At 59.8% G+C, this 18222-nt stretch overlaps 3 protein-coding genes across 3 annotated transcripts in view; 2 read left to right on the forward strand and 1 right to left on the reverse strand.

Annotated features, from left to right (window-relative positions):
• The first annotated feature begins 648 nt into the window (after window positions 1-648).
• On the forward strand, window positions 649-5721 carry nmnat2 (nicotinamide nucleotide adenylyltransferase 2). The gene is made up of 11 exons (XM_086173012.1): window positions 649-863; window positions 1719-1807; window positions 1904-1971; window positions 2257-2335; window positions 2424-2550; window positions 2650-2730; window positions 2985-3029; window positions 3154-3230; window positions 4068-4169; window positions 4246-4313; window positions 4553-5721. The coding sequence occupies exons 1-11, from the start codon at window positions 779-781 to the stop codon at window positions 4653-4655; spliced, it is 924 nt and encodes a 307-aa protein (XP_086029138.1). The 5' UTR covers window positions 649-778; the 3' UTR covers window positions 4656-5721.
• Window positions 5722-5794: 73 nt separating this feature from the next.
• On the reverse strand, window positions 5795-15177 carry lamc2 (laminin, gamma 2). The gene is made up of 21 exons (XM_086173011.1): window positions 15032-15177; window positions 13522-13698; window positions 13326-13443; window positions 13135-13256; window positions 12932-13063; window positions 12628-12817; window positions 11719-11831; window positions 10744-11127; window positions 10302-10508; window positions 9952-10088; window positions 9691-9847; window positions 9053-9258; window positions 8887-8966; window positions 8652-8789; window positions 8417-8561; window positions 8194-8343; window positions 7462-7576; window positions 7172-7368; window positions 6695-6850; window positions 6493-6592; window positions 5795-6238 (listed from the first exon to the last, which is right to left on the reverse strand). Exons 1-21 carry the CDS (start codon window positions 15105-15107, stop codon window positions 5985-5987), a joined length of 3354 nt encoding a protein of 1117 aa, XP_086029137.1. The 5' UTR covers window positions 15108-15177; the 3' UTR covers window positions 5795-5984.
• A 2572-nt stretch (window positions 15178-17749) lies between these two features.
• The window catches only part of dhx9 (DEAH (Asp-Glu-Ala-His) box helicase 9), a 10670-nt gene continuing 10197 nt past the window's right edge, over window positions 17750-18222 (forward strand). Inside the window, exon 1 of the mRNA XM_086173151.1 lies at window positions 17750-17829. The gene's annotated coding sequence lies outside the window, so the exon portion shown is untranslated. The remainder of the gene's footprint in view (window positions 17830-18222) is intronic.

Genomic DNA, 18222 nt, shown 5'->3' on the forward strand with positions numbered 1-18222 from the left:
GTACCCTAAACTCTGGTGACCCCCAGGAGACGGGCCTTCGTCACAGCAGAGTGACGGGTGTGAGGTCAGAACAAGGAAATAAATATCAACGTAAATATAAACAGGAAGGCAGAAGACAAGATGGCAAGGATGGACACCATCAACAAACAGTGGGGGGGAAATACACAATAAACACATAAAATACACAATAAACACATAAAATACACAATAAACAACAATATGAGTGAATGAATGAGTGAATGACATCACATGACCGTAAAGCACTTTTATCCAAAGCAACTTACAAAAAGTGCAGTTCAGTGAATGAATGAGTGAATAATCTTATGAATGAGTGAATGAATGATGTGAACGGAACGCCGCTCAGCTCACCCTTTACCCTGGGGGGTGAGCCGGGACTATTATGGGATGGATGGGATGGGACAATCCACCCCAGGGCTGAGGTTGAGTTGTGTGTGTGTGTGTTGTATCTGTGCTTGTGTCCGTGTGTGTGTGTGTGTGTGTGTGTGTGTGTGTGTGTGTGTGTGCGTTGTTTCCATAAGCCTGTGTTCCATGTTTGCAGCACGTTGTCAGGCGCCCGCTGGAACGTTCGTGCGCGTGTCCGCCGCCCCCCCCCCGGCCTGTAATGAGGTCATGAATCATCGTGACGTCACTTCCGCCTGCCTCTTGCCGCAGCCTCGCCTCTCCGCCGCCGCACGCGCGAACGACCGTCGAACCGGATCCTCAGCACGCGCGCGACCGGGACCGGACAGGACCGGACCGGACCGGACCGGGACACACGATGACGGAGAAGAACAAGACGCACGTCATCCTGCTGTCGTGCGGCAGCTTCAACCCCATCACCAAGGGACACGTCCATATGTTCGGTGAGGGCCGCCCGTTACCGGCGGCGGAGAGACCCGAGCTCCCGCCGAGGCGGCGCCGTGCGCCCGCCGCGCCAGACAAAAGGAAGGCCTCCTCCTGCATCTTCTGCATCTCCTGCATCTGCATCTCCTCCATCTTCTCCATCTCCTCCTCCTGCCTCTCCACCCCGCACCCCCCCCCCCCCCCCGCTCTCCGCCGTTTCGGCCCGCACACCCCGGTCCGGTCCGGTCCGGTCCGGTCGGTTGGGTCCGGTCCGGGATGCGGCCCGTGAGGCGCGTGACGCAGGTCGGAAGGATGGAGGTGGTCTTGAGGAGCTTCTGCTCCTGAACCTCCGGGACCTCCTGCGGCCCTGCGGCTCGCGCTCTGCTGTTGTTGTGCCGTTATTGCGTTATTATGTTGTTGTGCTGGTATTGTGTTATTACATTGGTGTTGTGTTTTCATGCCATGACTGTGTTTTCGTGCCGTTATTGTGTTATTATGTTGTTGTGTTTTTGTGTTATTGTGTTATTGTGTTGTTGTGTTGTTGTGTATTTGTGCCGTTATTGTGTTATTACATTGGTGTTGTGTTTTTATTCCATTACTGTGTTTTCGTGTTGTTGTTGTGTTATTATGTTGTTGTTGTCCTGGTCGTCGTCGTTTGCGCTTCATTCCCGACCCTCTGCGTGAAATGGCGCCCCCTGCCGGTGGCTTGTGTCCCGGTTCCGGTCCCGTTCCTCCCCGTGGAGGTCCTCCTCCGTGCGCGTCCCTCCACGGTGTGCGGGAGGCTTGTGCGTGAGGCTCGTGCGTGTGCGGGAGGCTCCCGGTCCCCCGCAGCGCAGCTTCTTCACCTCTGACTTCTTTCTTTCTGCTCCGGACAGAAAAAGCCAGAGAGTTTCTGCACAAGACGGGCCGTTTCATCGTGATCGGAGGGATCATCTCCCCGGTGCACGACTCCTACGGCAAGGCTGTGAGTACGACACACACACTCACACACACACACACACACACACACACACACCCACAGGGCCCAGTAAAGCGTTGTGGTCCGTGTGTGTGTGTGCAGGGTCTGGTGTCCAGCACGCACCGCCTCAGCATGTGCCAGCTCGCCGTCCAGACCTCGGACTGGATCAGGTGAGAACCTCGGGCCGCTCCGGCACCGACCAGGGCGGGTCACGTGACCCGACCCGACTAGACCTGATGGGACGGGACGGGACGGGCGGCCACACGGCAGAGAGAGAGCTTATTGGACGAGAGACAGAAAAGAGCCGGGACAAACGCAGGAAGTGACGGCGGAGACCCGGAGATGTTCTCCAAGCCGGTCGTAGATCATGTAGAACGTGACGGAACCCCGGCGCCGCTCGGCGGTCGGAGGAGGTCAGAGGTCGCGGCTCTGAGGGTTTGCTGTGGTCTCTGCAGGGTGGACCCCTGGGAGTGTTACCAGGACAGCTGGAAGCCCACCTGCAGCGTGCTGGAGCACCACCGGGACCTGATGAAGGTGGGAACCCCCCCGGAGGTCCGGAACCCCGCCCCACCGGGGGCGTCCGCCACGTTCCTCCCCCCTCACCGCTCCGCTGTCCCCGCAGAGAGTCACCGGCTGCATTCTGTCCAACGTCAACACGCCGTCGTCCACCCCTGTGATTGGCCAGCCTCAGAACCACAACGCCACCATCTACCAGAACCACCACAACATCAACCACAAGCCCACCGCCGGTGAGTCCGGCTCAGCCACGGGTCCGGATCCAGGACCGGGACCACAGAGGCCATGAACGCTGACCCGTGTGTGTGTGTGTGTGTGTGTGTGTGTGTCAGTCAAAGTGTGGGGGAAGCTCAGTGAGAGTCTGGGCAGGATCTGCTGCGTGCGTCCTCACATGGAGCGCTTCACCTTCGTTGGTGAGTGACACCGTCCTCCTGGAGGTTGATGCCTTCATCCTTCTGCTGCCGTGCACTGTGCACCGTGCACCGTGCACCGTGCACCGTGCACCGTGCACCGTGCACCGCTTCTGTCTGGGGCTACATTTCCCAGAGTGGCGGCGGTGGCTGGGGAAGCAGCGGCGTGTTTGTACCGCTGGTCGGACTGTGTTTCCCGTGCGGGCTGCAGGGCTCGCTGCCGCTCAGGGCCTGACACCTTCTGTTCTCGCCGCCAGATGAAAACGCCAACCTGGGTCCGGCCGTGAGATACGAGGAGATCGGTGAGTGGTCGCCCGTCTCCCGGCTCTGCCTCCCGGCTCCGCCTCCCGGCTCCTTCCTTCCTGTCCGGTAAACCCCACGTTTACGGCGGACGTCCCCGTCTCTCCTCCTGTCTGTCGTCCGTAGAGTTGCGCATCTTGCTCCTGTGTGGCAGTGACCTCCTGGACTCCTTCTGCATCCCTGGCCTGTGGAAGGACAGTGATGTAAGCACACTGTAGCCCCGCCCCCTCCCTCCCTCCCGTCCATCGCAATGATCCTCCCGGTCGTTGCGATGTCGTTTCGTCGGAGGGACGTCGCGTTCGGAGAGGTCGCGCCGAAGGCCACGAGATGCCCGGCGGCGCCCTCGCCGTTTCCCCGAGGGCTCCGTCCCGAAGCGCTCAAGTGACAGGAAGGGAAACGGATCTGAACGCAGCGTCCCTCTTCGGTCCCGCCGTGTTTGTCGGCTCCAGAAGGTTCACGGCCGGGACGCGATATCAGAAGGGAGGTTTGGGAGTGCGGATGTTGAAGCGCTCCGAGGACAGCGGCGCTCCGAGGACAGCGGCGCTCCGGAGGAGGACGAACCTCTCGGAGATCCTCCGGCCCAGAGGAAACCAGACCTCTGAACGGGACTTCTGGCCAAAATGTGAACCGGAAACCTTCAGAAGGTCCGGGGTTTCCGTGTCGAATTGAAAATGGCAGAAGCACAAAGATAAACGAAGATATCGTCGGCGTGGAGGCTCGCCTGAGGCTCTCGGGCCTGATGCCTTCAGGATGCGTGGAGAAGCTGATGACACCCAGAACGGTTCTGGTGAAGAAAGCGCTCGGACGGTAGAGTCCACTTAGAGGCCGAAGGATGGGGATGAACGTTCTCGTTCCCCCGGACTTTCTGTCTTCAGAGCAGCTTGTCGCTCCCTCTCCGGGAGGTGGAGAACCTCCGATGACCTCCTGATGTCGCGGGTTCCCCGGGCCGAACCTTCGCTCGACAAAGGCCGGCTCACCTCGCGGCCGGTCCGCGGCGCCGCCTCCGTGGAGAGCCTTTACCTCCGTTGGTGTGTCCGCAGATGGAGGTGATCGTGGGCGACTTCGGGATGGTGGTGGTTCCTCGTGACGGCGCCGACACCGAGAGGATCATCAATCACTCCTCGGTGCTGCGCAAGTTCAAGGTCCGTGAGCCGAAGGTCAAAGGTGAGGCTCCGCTCCGAGGCCGCCGCCCGCTCACGCTGACGCTCCCGCTTTCAGGAGAACATCGTCGTGGTGGACGACACCGTGAACCATCCCATGTCCGTGGTCAGCTCCACCAAGAGCAGGTGGGACTCGCCCCGCGCCTCCGCCCCCTTCGCTCCGGCCGATCGGGAGCCGCTGGATCGGCGTCACCGACGACCTCGTCCCCCGTCGTCGGGACGTTCGCCCGAAAACCGCCCGAAGAATCGGGAAAGAACGGGGCGAACGGGAGGAGAGGCGTAGAAGGTCCCGTCGGTGACGCCGCGTCCGCCCGGCTCCGCCTCCGTTCCCGCGTGCTAACGGCGTGCGACCCTTCTGCCCCCAGACTGGCCCTGCAGCACGGCGACGGCCACGTCGTGGACTACCTGTGTCAGCCGGTCATCGACTACATCCTGCAGAGCCAGCTGTACATCAACGCCTCGGGATAGGCCCCGCCCCCTCCGCCGGCACCAGAGCGGGGAAAGCGGGGGGGGCCTCGTCTCCGCCGCCGCCTCCCGCATGGAACCGCAGCGTCCTCGTCCCTCATCTTTGCCCCCCCCCCCCCCCCCCACCACCACCACCACCACCACCCCGGCACCGGCGGGCGGGGGAGGGGTCCCCGGCCAGGTGTCCTTCATGTCTTTTCACGGTCTTCAGAATAAAGTTGGGGTCTCAGTGCGTTGCCGTGGCGTCCAGGTGAGAGGGACGGCGGCTCATTTGCGATTGGCCAACACCGGCCCGGTTCCCAGGCCCCTTCGTCCCGGTCCGGCCGCAAGTGGACGGACGGCGCCCTCCGGTGGCCAGCAACAAGGATGCTTTTCTCTCAGACCAGGACAGGGGAAGGTTTCGTTGACACACACACACACACACACACACACACACACACACACAAAGCCAGGGCAATCAGCAGGAATCTTCAATCAGAACGTGGAGAAGGTCTTACCTCCAGAAGCCCAGAAGCTGCTGAAGGTCAAACCGAACTCCACGCCGTGGATCCAGGTGTGGGTCTTCTTCTCGCCGAGCTCGTTCTCCTGTCGCTCACTTTGTCCTCCAGAGCGTCTCCGATCTTGTGGTTCCAGCTTTGCAAAGCAGCCATGTTTGTAGTCCCCGTGTGAACTCAGAACTACAAGAGGAGCGTCTTCAGAGTCCGACGGGGTCCCCGATTCAGTTGAACCCCCCCAAAAAAAACCCAAATCATTTTAGAACCAAAGCGTCCCAAAGCCGCCCCTCCGACAAGCCGACGCTCCCCAAACGCTCGCGACCCCTCAGGCTCGACGAACAGCCCGAGGGCTAAACTAGCCAAACTGAGCTAAACTAGCCAAACTGAGCTAAGCTAGCCGCGCCGACTGGAGGTGGCGGTGAAGATGAAGATGAGGAGGCGAAGCGGACGCGTGGCAGCGGCGGATGTTTGTTTACTTCCCGTTTGTCGTCGCCTGCATGCTCGGCATGAATGTTTCCGATTCCTTGTATCTTGTGATCGTGTTTGCATAAAATAAAGTGTGAAACTAAACAGGAGAGCAGACAGGAAGTGGTTTCCTCCGCGGCCTGCTAACGCCTGCCAACACACACCACTCACGTCGGCAACGGCTTCAGAAAAGGGACAGGTTTTATTTTGTGACCTTGTCAACAAATACAAACAGGAAGTGATAAAGATGATTCTGTACATTGTCTCATAAATACATTAGTAACACACACACACACACACACACACACACACACACACGGCGTCAGAGGTCCGCAGGAGAAGGACGTCCTCCACAACGGGAAGCGTTCCTCCCTCAGGGCTCCTCGATGGGGGGGCTGTTGAAGCATCCGGCGGGGACGGACTTGAGAATGTGCTCCAGGTTACCGACGTCCGTCATGATGGTATCGATGTCCCTGTTGATCCCGCTCAGCTGTCTTCGGTGGGCCTCCGTCTGGTCCTCCATGTCCTTCAGACGAGTCCGGAGCTTCCCCTCCACCTCCTTGCGGGCGTTGGACAGGGAGTCCTCCAGCTGCCGGAGGTAGGACTCGTCCACCGGCGCCGTTTGGTCTTCACAGAAGAAGCACGAGGACAATTTGATTTTTTCCCCTTCGATTCTCACAAAAGCTAAACCGATAAAGATGTGGTTTGAGACCAGGGTCGGTCTGCTCCACCGAGCCTGTCCGGATAGTCAACGCCGTACCCGTGTGTGTGTGTGTGTGTGTGTGTGTGTGTGTGTGTAGCATAATGATAGTAACGAAACGGCGGGTACAGACGTCCGGGTTCTCTGGAGGTCCCCGTCGCTGAGGTCAGAGGTCACTTACTGATGTTGGCCAGCAGGTTGCGGATGTCCTCCATCTTCTGCTTGACAGCCCCTCGGGCCAGTTTGACGTTATTGAGCGCAGCTGCGGCTCCGTCCGCTGCCTGGAGGACATTCAGAACATTCAGAAGGTCAGGAGACAGGCACTGTCTGGAGCTCTTGCTGTTTTCTGCGTGTGTGTGTGTGTGTGTGTATGTGCATCTCACCTGGTCAGCGTCGGCCTCCATCCTCCTGGTGTCTCCTAGCTTGAGGAGCAGCTCTTCGGCGGTGTTTCCAGCCGTGGTCTTCAGGTCGTTGGAGGTCTGGCGCAGCCTGGTGGTCCTGTCCAGGAGGTCTGCGTGGGACAGCGGCGCCAGCGCCCCCTGCAGAGGAGGACGCTGCGTTCATGCCAAGCTTAGCTCACTGAGGAGATCATGTCTCCCTCTCTGCACTCGAGTCACCCTGGCCTCTATGCTAAGCTAAGTTAGCCCGGGTGCTCGTCTCCCTCCATCTCTGCCCTCGAGCTGTTTTCGCCTCTATGCTAAGCTAAGTTAGCTCAGGTGCTCGTCTGCCTCCGTCTCCGCCCTCGAGCCACCCTGGCCTCTGTGCTAAGCTAAGTTAGCCCGGGTGCTCATCTCCCTCCATCTCTGTCCTGGAGCCATCCTGGCCTCTATGCTAAGCTAAGCTAAGCGGGGCGCACTGACCTCCAGGCCGTCGACCAGCTCCCCGAGCTGGCCGATGGTCCCGAGGGCGTCCAGGGACTCCCTGCCCATGTCTGCCAGAGCGTCCTGGGTCTCCTGGTTGTTGCTGCTGGCCTGCTGCAGAAGGTCACTGACGGCAGGGAGCTTCTGGATGGCGGCCTTGGCGAGCTTCTTGTTCTTGTCGATCTGCTGGTTGAAGTCTGCGGGCGGACGGAGGAACAAGGAGACACGTGGAGACACTCGGACACCCGCTGGAAGCGGCAGAAGATCCGTCCACCTGTGCGACGTCCTACCTTTCAGGCCGGAGAGGGCGGCGTCCAGCTCGGCCGTGTTGCCGGAGATGCTGTCCAGAGCTCCGTCGGCAGCGGCCTTGGCCGTGTCCACTCTGTCCCCGAGAACCTTCAGACCCTGCACGGGAGGCACATGATCATCAGCTGCCTTCAGAAGACTCAGAAGCATCGAGGAACAGGAGCCGAGAAGGTTCACCTCAGATATTTACAGTCTAACGGGTGATGCAACTACCCCGAGGTGACCCTCAGCCAGGCGACCTTCAGATGGATGACCTTCAGGAAGGTGACCTTTGGATAGGTCACCTTCAAAAAGGTCACCCTCAGATAGGTGACCTTCGGCCAGGTGACCTTCAGGAAAGTGACCTTCAGCCAGGTGACCTTCGCATAATTGACCTTCAGCCAGGTGACCTACAGCCAGGTGACCCTCAGCCAGGTGACCATCAGCCAGATGACCTTCAGATGGATGACCTTCAGGAAGGTGACCTTTGGATAGGTCACCTTCAAAAAGGTCACCCTCAGATAGGTGACCTTCAGCCAGGTGACCTTCAGTCAGGTGACCCTCAGCCAGGTGACCTTCAGATGGGTGACCTTCAGCCAGATGACCTTCAGATAATTGACCTTCAGCCAGGTGCCCCTCCAAGACTACTGTGCAGGTCCAAGAGTCACATGGCTCTTCTGACTCCGCCGGCATGAAGTGTTTATGTTTTCTGCCTTCTACCTTTGAAGGTTCTCTACCTTCTGAGCAGCTCTGCCTTCATTCATCAGGTCCTCGGCCTCGGTCTTCCACCGCTGCACGTCACCCTGCAGCTCCTGGTGGTCGGAGATGTCCCGCTCGGCTTTCGCCCTCAGATCTTCCAGCTGGTCCGTCAGGGCGTCGCTCGAGTCCTGAGGGCAGCGAGAGGAAGTTCAGAGGAGCCCACGGCCGGACCGTTCCATCGCTCGCCACCTTCCCACTCACGGTGAGCGGCGTCGGGAGGTCCTTCTCCATCCTGCTGACGTCCTCCAGCAGGTCGGCCGCCATCTTGCTCTCGCCCCTGGCGTCTCCGCTGCGCTGGGCGGCCTGGTTCCCCATGGTCTTCACCCGGGCCGAGGCCTGATCGTACCTGGACGGACACGGAGGCAGCGTCAGGCAGAGCGACACGGAGCCACGGAGCCACGGAGCGCCGCCGCCGCCCCGGAGGGCTCGGACTCACGTGTCCTTCAGGTCCCCGATCATCTCGTGGACCCTGTTCTCCTTGTTCATCAGGGTGCGGACCTGCCCCAGGCCCTTCTCAGAGTCGCCCAGGGCGTCGTTGGCGCTTCGCTCCACCGCCGTCGCCGCCGCCTGGTGCCTGCGGGACAAGACCAGGAGGTCATTCGCAAACTTCTACGGTCCACCAGAGACCGAGGAACCCTGTGGAATCAACCAGGAGATCGCTCAGGACATACTTGTTGGCCAGGTCCGTGGCCTTCTTCACCAGGGACGCCAGGGCGCCGTCCACAGCCGGAGAGTCTCCGGCAGGAACCTCCTGGCGGGAGAAGAAGCAGATGATGAAAGGTTCCTCCGTCGCCCTACGACGGCGTGGAGATGGCAGGAGTAAAACAGGAGTCTCACAATGTTGCGCAGGTCGGTCTGCGCTTCCTGCAGGCTGAGCTTCATCTCCTGCAGGAGGTCCTGGAGCGCCGCCGCCTTGGACCGGTACGTCTGCTGCCGCCGGCGGATGTCTCCCGCCGCGCCGCCGATGTTCTGCACGTCCTGCCGCCCGGAGGCGTGGCCGTCAACAAGGGACGCCAGGCGCCGCTGAAGGTCCTCCTCCATCTCTGCGGGGTTCCGACCATCCGCACACACGAGGACCACCGTCACAAGGACCAGGACAGAGATGGAAAGCGAAAATCAATTGTTTGCCCGCGGACGTCGATCGGTCGAACGATCGAATATCGGTTTGATCGATTTGATCGATTTGATCGGTCCGATTGGTCTAGAACCAGTTATCTATGACGGAACGAGAACAGCTGGACCGCTATTTCTTCTCTCCTCTTTCCTTCTCCCTCTCCTTCCCGAAGAAGCTTCTGAGAACATGAAGCTCCTGATGTGTGATCTGATTGAAGACCTCCAGCTTCGCTCAGACCTTCAGGAGTCTGTCAGGTTCCCCGTCAGGATAGGAAAGTAAAGTGGGAGAAACACGGGGAGCCTTCCTCCACCTGAAGGTCCCCGGGGTCGCGGAGAAGCTCAGCGAGGTTAGAAGGTCTGACCTGCCAGGCGGACGCCGTTGCTCCGCAGGTCGTCCACCAGCTGCTCCATCCCCGTCAGAGAGGCTTCCAGCTCGCCGCCGTCCGAAGGTCTCCCTCCTCCGTCCATCTCGGAGAAAAGAGCCTCCAGCTTCCGGAGCTTGTCGGCGTACTCCTCCACCTGGAGGACAAAACGTCCGCGGTCAGCTGCGACCTTTCACCCCGGCCTCCTCCTCCAGGAGGAAGCGTGTTGAGATGCCTCCTGGCCGGAGCGGCTCCACCAACCTTGGCTTTGGCGGCGCCGAAGCAGGACGGACATCCGGACAGCTGGCACTTGGCGCCCTCGAAGCCGGGCCTGCAGCGGCAGCGGCCCGACGCCTCGCACTGAGGAGACTCCGAGCCAATGGGGCTGCAGCCACACGCTGCACACACACACACACACACACACACACACACACACACACCGATTTGTGAGGGTGGAATGAATATGGTGAATCTCCAGATGAATCTAGCTGTGTGCATGTGTGTGTGTGTGTGCAGGTGAGTGTACAGGTGTGTGTGTGTGTGTGTGTGTGAGTGTGTGTGTGTGTGTGTGTGTGTGCAGGTGAGTGTACAGGTGTGTGTGTGTGTGTTACCTGTGCATGCGTCCTGCAGGCGCTGCCTGGTGAACCCGGGCAGGCAGCGTTCACACCTGGCCCCCTGTGTGTTGTTGACGCAGCGCAGACACTCCCCGCTGTGCACGTCGCAGCTTCCCGGCACGCGCACGTCGATGTGCCCGTTGCAGGGGCAGGGCCGGCAGGGGTCGCCATAGTAACCCTCCTGACACTCATCGCAGCGGAGGCCTGCGGGCCAATCGGAAGGCGGGGTTGAGCGGGAGCTCCTCCATCAGCTCAGGACCGATTATTGACGGGCTTTAAACGGATCATCGATTGATGACTGATTGATTAGCGGCTTAGCGTCGCCGGACTATTGGCCGACAACCGATCGATTGCCGGCTAACTGTCGGCTCTTGACCGATCGGCGTCTCGTCCCCGATCACCCGACGGGCGGGCGGGTCGCCCGCGGGCAGCGTCCTACCTGTGGTCCCGGGCGGGCAGCGGTCGCAGCGCGGCGTCTGGTCTTCGGCGCCCGGCGAGCAGGACACGCCCTCGGCGCAGGGGCACCTGAGGCAGGTCCGGGGGCGCCGGGGGTCGCGGTAGAATCCCGGGGCGCAGCCCCGCGTCTCGTCGGACAGGAAGCAGTCCCCGGTCTGCGGGTCGCAGCTTCCCCCCCGGCAGCTGCAGGGCTCGCAGCCGCTCGGGGCTCCGGCCGCCGGGCGGCTGCGGCGGAAGCCCGGCGCGCAGCTCTGGCAGAAGTCTCCGCTGTAGCCGGGCGGGCAGACGCAGGTCTGCACCCAGCCGGCAGGGACGCCGGGACCTCGGCGGGCCGTCACCAGCTGCACGTTGTCCAGGTAACCACGACCTGCCGGGAGAGAGGAAGACCGTCCTCGTCAGGTTTCGGCTCCACGCGCGGCGCAATTCAACCGCAGAGGATGAAGCTGTGGACCAGGGCAGAAGGTGCAGCCGCCGCCGGGGCCTCGTTCTCCTGCTCTAAAGTCAGGAGAGGCCGGAGAGGCCGGAGAGGCCGGGAGACCGTTCGCTTTCTAGGAGCTCCGACGCCTGAGCCTGAGGGCCTCTCAGGGAGAAGGTCATCTTCAGACCCCAGCAGAAGCACTCGGCCCTCTCAGGGAGGCATCTGGACCAGGTTCTCTCCATGAAGATGCTCCCACTCTTCATCCCAGAGCTGGAGTTCCTCCTGACAGAGGTCAGCGAGGCTACCTGTGTGTGTGTGTGTGTGTGTGTGTGTGTGTGTGTGTGTGTGTGTGAGATCTCCCCACGGTCTATGGAGAGGAAGCAGCCTGTGGGACAGGAGGTGAAACATCTTCAAGGAGAGTAACCAGGTCCTGCCTCCAGGCTGGAGATGGTCGGCATGCCCGGAGGTCAAAGGTCGACATCTTCGAGGCAGGGTGGTCCTGCTGTATCTGAAAGAAGAACCGGAAGCAGGTGTGCTGACCTGCGTCTCCAAAGGTGGCCCTGATCTTGATGGCGGTGAGGTTCTGCAGGAGAGTCTGGAACTGGAGAGGAGACAGCGAGGGGTTCCACTTGCTGCTGGGACGTTCATCCAACCTGCAGGACCAGAGGAACCAGGCTTCATGTGTCTGAGACCTTCAGCAAACCTCATCCATTGGCCCTCCTATGGCGTCCCAAGGGCTCCTCCTCCGGTCCACACACACACCACACACACCTCCCATGCTTCACACGCCTCACACGTGTCACATGCCTCACACCACACACAACACACACCACACACACTACACAAACCACACACACCACACACACCACACACCACACACAACACACACACCACACACACCACAAACACCTCACACGCCTCACACGCCTCACATCTACACACACCACATGCCTCACACGCCTCGCTGGTGGATATTTTCGAGATTTAATCAGAAGTACAAAGTGTGGAGGTGCTTCTGGAAGGTGGACTCAGAACAGGTGAGCAGAAGAGCAGGACCTCCAGCGTCCTGCAGGACCTGTGGAGTGGAGGAGGTAAACTCCACTCCCATGGAGAGTTCCACTCCAAAACAGAGGGATGATTCAGAAGGAATGCATCACACACACTCACACACACACTCACACACACACACACACACACACACACACACACACACACTCACACACACACACTGTCATATTTCAAAATAAAGGCTTTGAAGAAAAGATGGCTTCATGGTAATGTGGTAATTCCATCTCCAGGTCTTTGAAGGTTCAGAGCGTGAGCTGCTGGAGCAGATTCCTCCTCCTCGCCGGGTTTGTTGCTACTTGCTCTGGCAGTCTGGAATGTTCCGACGAACGGGTCCGTCCCTGAACACGCCTCGGCGGGCAGGGCTCGGCCGGCTCCACTGACCTGAAGCTGTAGTGGATCTTCTGGCCGCAGGGGACGACGGCGCGCAGGTCACCCAGCGAGGTGGACACTCGGAGACCGGAACCCTCCAGGACCACGTCGCTGGCGGACGGGCGTCGGACGCCGCGGTCCAGGCGCAGGGAGAAGGACAGGTTCTGGCCGTAACTCAGGACCCGGTCGCCGAGGAAACGGTCTGGGGAGAGATGGAGGCCTCGTGAGGACAAGAAGAAGGAGGTGGAGCGGGAGGAGAGCGGGAGGAGAGCGGGAGGACGGCGAGGCCCAAAGGAAAGGCGAGGAGGCTGCCGACCTGGGGCGTAGACGTAGATGGGCTGGCTGTTCCTGGAGATCACCTCCAGGTCCTGGTGTCCGGGCGACCAGCGGAAGTGGACGTCGGGAGGCGTGAGGCCCTGCGCGGTGGCCGCCCTCCAGCCCTCGGGGCCTGGAAAGCCGACGCCGTTAGCGGGAGATTCGACCCGGAGGGGTTACGGCGAGCGGGGGGGCGAAGGTTACCTTCGGCGAAGGTGGAGTTGATGTCGTGGACGGAGTAACCGGTCTGAGGAGAACACCGGGCGCTGTGACCGGAGCAGAAGCACATGAGGCCTCCCCTCCCGGAGTCCTGCCTGGTCGGCCGCCTGAGGACACGGAGAAGGACGTGAGACGGCGAGGAGACGGGAGACGCCGGCGGGCGGGAGGTTCCTCACCTGGCGGGGCAGCCGCCGGGCCCGATGGCTCCTCCCGGGCACCGCTCGCATTTGTCGCCCGTGACGCCGTCCTTGCAGCGGCAGCGGCCCTTGGAGTCGCAGGTGTTGCTGACGGAGCCTGGAGGAAGAGCGGCAAGAGCGGTCAGCGGCGGTGCGAGGAACGCGTCCGGACCTCGGCGCCGTGCGGGATTCAAACCTGCGGCGTTGCAGCGGCAGGCGGTGCACCTGGGCGCCGTCCCCCGCTGGTAGAAGCCGTCCTCGCAGCGCTCGCAGTGGCGGCCCTCGCTGTTGCCCTGGCAGTTGACGCAGCGGAGGCCCAGCCAGTCCCGCAGGCAGTACCTGGAGCGCCCGTTGCAGTCGCAGCGCACCGTCGCTAGGGAGACCACATCCACACGCCCGCGTCAACAGAAGACCGCCGGCCAGCAGGGGGCGCTCTCACGCCTCCGCGGACAGAAGTTCTCGTCGGACGGAAGGCGGGCCCCGCGCCGACCCGGTCCGATCAGATCTACGGGGTCCCGCGGGGGTTCTTGTCCCTCCTCCTGGTGGGAGGGACAGGAACCGGGGTCTGGACCTCCTCCTGGGGTCCATCTGGATCTCTGAGCTCCAGTCATGATAAGACCACGCCGGAAACTAACAGCTAACCGGTCACCGGGGCGTTCTGGGCAGGTTCTACTGAGGCGCACCTCGTTCCATCTGACGGACCTGATGGCACCGTGAAGGAACCTCCTGGAGATGCTCCTGGGCTGCAGCCACAGCTGGTCCAAGAACCCGAGGTCCCAGAAGACGGCGGGAGAGCAGGTGTTCGCTTTGGAGAGCGAGCACTGCTAGCATAGCAATCGGACAGGAGACGCGGCCGCTGACGGCGGCTAACGTTAGCCACCTCGGCGTCAGCGAAAGCGGCTGAAAACGCCGCTTGGGAAACAAAGTCTCACGCTAAGCTAAGCTAGCGAGGCTAGCGGGCACGAGGACGAGCCGATTCTGCGGATGTGCGGAACCGAGCGGGTGAAGACGTCACCCTCCCTCTCGGTTCACGCCAAGCCCTAACAAGATCTAGCGAGAAGATCCGAAAAGCCCAGGAGGTCTGTCTCCTTCATGCCCACGCCTCCACAGTCAGCCAGAGGGAGCAGGTCTCAGGACCATCCGGGTCAGATCTGGATCATCTGCTGCTGGTCCTTCTTCTGAAGGACACACGTTCAAAGCCGGTCCATCTCAGCTGGAAGGACGAGGTCCAGGTCCCGGTTCGAGGTTCCAGCCTTCAAGGTCTCCTCTGACAGAGGGCCGGGCGAAGGTGCGTCTGTTTGCTCCTCCGTCTGGAGGAGCTTCACCTCAGACGGCCTGGACCATGACTCACGGCCACATCACCCATCACTCAGCTGGGCTGAGCGTGAGGAAGACGTCTGACAGAGGAGCGAGGACGGAGGACGAAGACCGCTCTGAGCTGAGAACCTCAGGGTTTGGATTTCAGTGAAACCCCCGGAGGCTTCCGCCACTCAGGTGTTTACCTGGACCTGGTGAGGAGACCTGGAGGGGAAACCTTCTGAAATCACTGAGGTGACCGACCGGAGCGGCGGCTCCTCCTGGAGCAGATCTTTGAGCTCCTCCGTGCTCCGGCGCTGAGCGCGCAACGCTCAAAGGTCGGCACGGGACAGTAAAACCATCTGTGGCGACATTGCGTGCAGTGAAGGTGCGCTGAGAAGAAGACTTACCGTAGACGCTGCTCACCGTGGCCTCGGTCACGCTGACGCCGACCAGGAGGCACAAGAACATCCAGCTGCTCTTCATGGTGTCAGAGCCAAAGAAAGTGCTGCAGGTCCCAGCAGCAGACTTTTAACTGTGCTGCTGCTGCAGGTCTGGACATGCTGCACTCTGTGACGCACACACACACACACACACACACACACACACACACACACACACACACACGCCAACACATCCTATGAGTGTGTGTGAATCATGTGTGTGTGTCCAGGGCGTTGTTCTCCAGGACTCTGGCCTCCAACACGTGAACGTTCAGGGACGTGAAGCGGTTTCACAAGACTGACGGAGGTCTGACACAGAACCTCCTCTGGACGGAAAAACCCAGGAGGTCCTGCGGGTCATCTCCGAGCAGGAACCCTTCGGCAGCCGGCCAGGACTGCTTCTCAGGAGCGCGACACCGGAACCATCTCCGCCCAGAGGTCCAGCGTCCGCGATTGTTTCTCTGAGCTGCTCCTCACACAACAACAGACACACAAGTTGGCCCACACAATAACCACAGAGCCGCCCGTGGATGAAGGTGCACGAGAAGCCGCGGCCTCCGCCGGAGAGACGGCCCTGCCCGCGGCTCCTCTCCGGGTCTCGCCTCGGGTCTCGGCTCGGGTCTCGGCTCGGGTCTCGGCTCGGGTCTCGGCTCGGGTCTCGGCTCGGGTCTCGGCTCGGGTCTCGGGCCGCAGAAGACGAGCCCCCGTGACTGCGGGGAGAAAACCAGCCCGACGCTTAAACACGGAAAAACAGAGGAAAAACATCAGAAGAAGAATGTGAGGACTGAAGCGGCAGAAGCAGAAGCACGCCCGGGCAGCCCCGGGGCACACACACCCCGCCAGACACACACACACACACACATCATCACCCGACGCACACGCTCACTAAAAAAAAAAACATCGCCGACGGCCACACACACCCTGCCCGTTACCCTGACAGCGCCACTCCCTGAACACACACACGTATGTTATCAGCGCCCGCTGGCTGCGGCCCAGCCGGGGTGGAGAACCTGGACCTTCTGGACCTCCTGGGAATCACAGGGACACGGGTCAGGAGAACACACACTCATTCAGGACCAAACACACCACGCACACACAAATTCGCTCGCACAATAACAAACACACAAATACACTCACACACAATAATGTACAAAAAAATACACACACACACAATAACAGACTGTCAAATACACTCATACATGCACACACACACACAATAATGATAACAGACTGACAAATACATAAAGACTCAATAACAGACACACAAATATGGTCACACACAATAATAGACACAAATACACGCACGCACACAATAACAGAAATACAAATACACTCACACAATAACAATCACATATATACGCACACAGAATAAGATACACACCAATACACTCTCACTCACACATACACAATAAGAGACACACAAATACGCTCACAAAAAGTCAAACACACAGATACGATAACACAATAAAAGGCACACAAATACGCTCGCACACAATAACGTACACAAAAATACACGCAAACAATAACAGACACACAATATACACACACACACACAATAACAGACAAATACAAAATACACACACACAACATAACAACCAGAAAAATACATGTACACACACACAAGAGTACACACACAAATACACATACACAACTTATAACAGACTGACAAACACACTCACACACACACACACACACACACACACACACAATAAAAATAACAGACAAATACAAAATACACACATACACAATATAACAACCCAAAAAATGCATGAGCACACACACAAATATACACATACACACAATAATAACAGACTGACAAGTACATATGAACACACTAACAGACAGACAAAAACATTAACACACTCACTTATAGACACACAAATACACAATAATAACAATACGCACAAATACGCTCACACACAATAACAGACAAATATAAAATACACACACACACAATATAACTCTGATTGTTACTTTGCTAAACCCCAGCTGGCCACGATATAATAATAATTATAATTTATCCTTTAAGAATCCCTCCTGGGGAAATTGGTCGTGTGCAATGAAGCCATGATGGATGAACATGAGCAGGAGGCTGAGGGGCAGGAGGAGGCTGAGGGGCAGGAGGAGGCTGAGGGGCAGCAGGAGGCTGAGGGGCAGGAGGAGGCTGTGGGGCAGCAGGAGGCTGAGGGGCAGGAGGAGGCTGAGGGGCAGGAGGAGGCTGAGGGGCAGCAGGAGGCTGAGGGGCAGGAGGAGGCTGAGGGGCAGCAGGAGGCTGTGGGGCAGCAGGAGGCTGAGGGGCAGCAGGAGGCTGAGGGGCAGCAGGAGGCTGAGGGGCAGCAGGAGGCTGTGGGGCAGCAGGAGGCTGAGGGGCAGCAGGAGGCTGAGGGGCAGCAGCGAGGGCTTCGGTGTGTCGCTCAACAACACTTGGACACACCAGGAGTCGGGAATCCAACCAGGAATGTTCCATGGCTCGACCTCCTGCGGCCACGCCGACACCCTTATTTTAGTAACAATAACAGACACACAATAACATACACACAATTACACACACACACACACACACACACACACACACACACACACACATACAAACAACAACAAACAGGTGTTGCGAGGTGTTGTTCCCCCTCCGGCCAGCAGGGGGCAGCATCGCACCTCCCCGTGGTTGCAGACGCCGGTCAGACCGTCGAGGAAGAAGCAGAGCTCGGCCGTAAACGCCGCGGTTCCCCTTCACCCACGACCGGACCCGCCAAACCGGCCCGCCTGTGAGTAAACCGCCGATCTGGAACCAGGAAAGCCGCGTTGGCCGGTAAACAGACATCTTACCGGCGGCGGAAGCCGGTTTAGCACGGCGCTAGCCTTAGCGGAGCGCGAGCGTTAGCAGCCCCGAGGCTCCCGCTGCCGGGGTCGGTCCGGACCGGACCGGACCGGACCGGACCGGCGTCCGGACTCCGGTGACACGGAGCGGAGTTTTGGGAGGAGCGGGCCGGACGGGGTTCCCCGGAGCAGCAGAGCCCTCCGGCTGGTGTTTCCCCTGAGGCCCGGCAGAAGATCCCGGCCGGAGCGCCTCTGCTGGTCTACCTGACCCGGGGGGCGGCACCGCCTCATCTTCTCACCTTCTCACCCTCTCGTCTTCTCACCTTATCTTCTCACCTTCT

This window comes from Fistularia commersonii, chromosome 25 (assembly GCF_037954325.1).
Source record: "Fistularia commersonii isolate RoL2024-O1a breed Wild chromosome 25, RoL_Fcom_v1.0, whole genome shotgun sequence".
NCBI lineage: Eukaryota > Metazoa > Chordata > Actinopteri > Syngnathiformes > Fistulariidae > Fistularia > Fistularia commersonii.

Bases quoted from the DNA above. Each gene is read 5' to 3' on its own strand.
- nmnat2 (XM_086173012.1), top strand. From the start codon at position 779: ATGACGGAGAAGAACAAGACGCACGTCATCCTGCTGTCGTGCGGCAGC. The intron at 1,972-2,256 runs GTGAGAACCTCG...TGGTCTCTGCAG, and splicing joins CAGACCTCGGACTGGATCAG to GGTGGACCCCTGGGAGTGTT. The intron at 4,170-4,245 runs GTCCGTGAGCCG...TCCCGCTTTCAG, and splicing joins CGGTGCTGCGCAAGTTCAAG to GAGAACATCGTCGTGGTGGA.
- lamc2 (XM_086173011.1), bottom strand. From the start codon at position 15,107: ATGAAGAGCAGCTGGATGTTCTTGTGCCTCCTGGTCGGCGTCAGCGTG. The intron at 10,089-10,301 runs GTAACACACACA...GTGTGTGTGCAG, and splicing joins CCTGCAGGACGCATGCACAG to CGTGTGGCTGCAGCCCCATT. The intron at 8,790-8,886 runs GTATGTCCTGAG...CTTGTCCCGCAG, and splicing joins GCCACGGACCTGGCCAACAA to GCACCAGGCGGCGGCGACGG.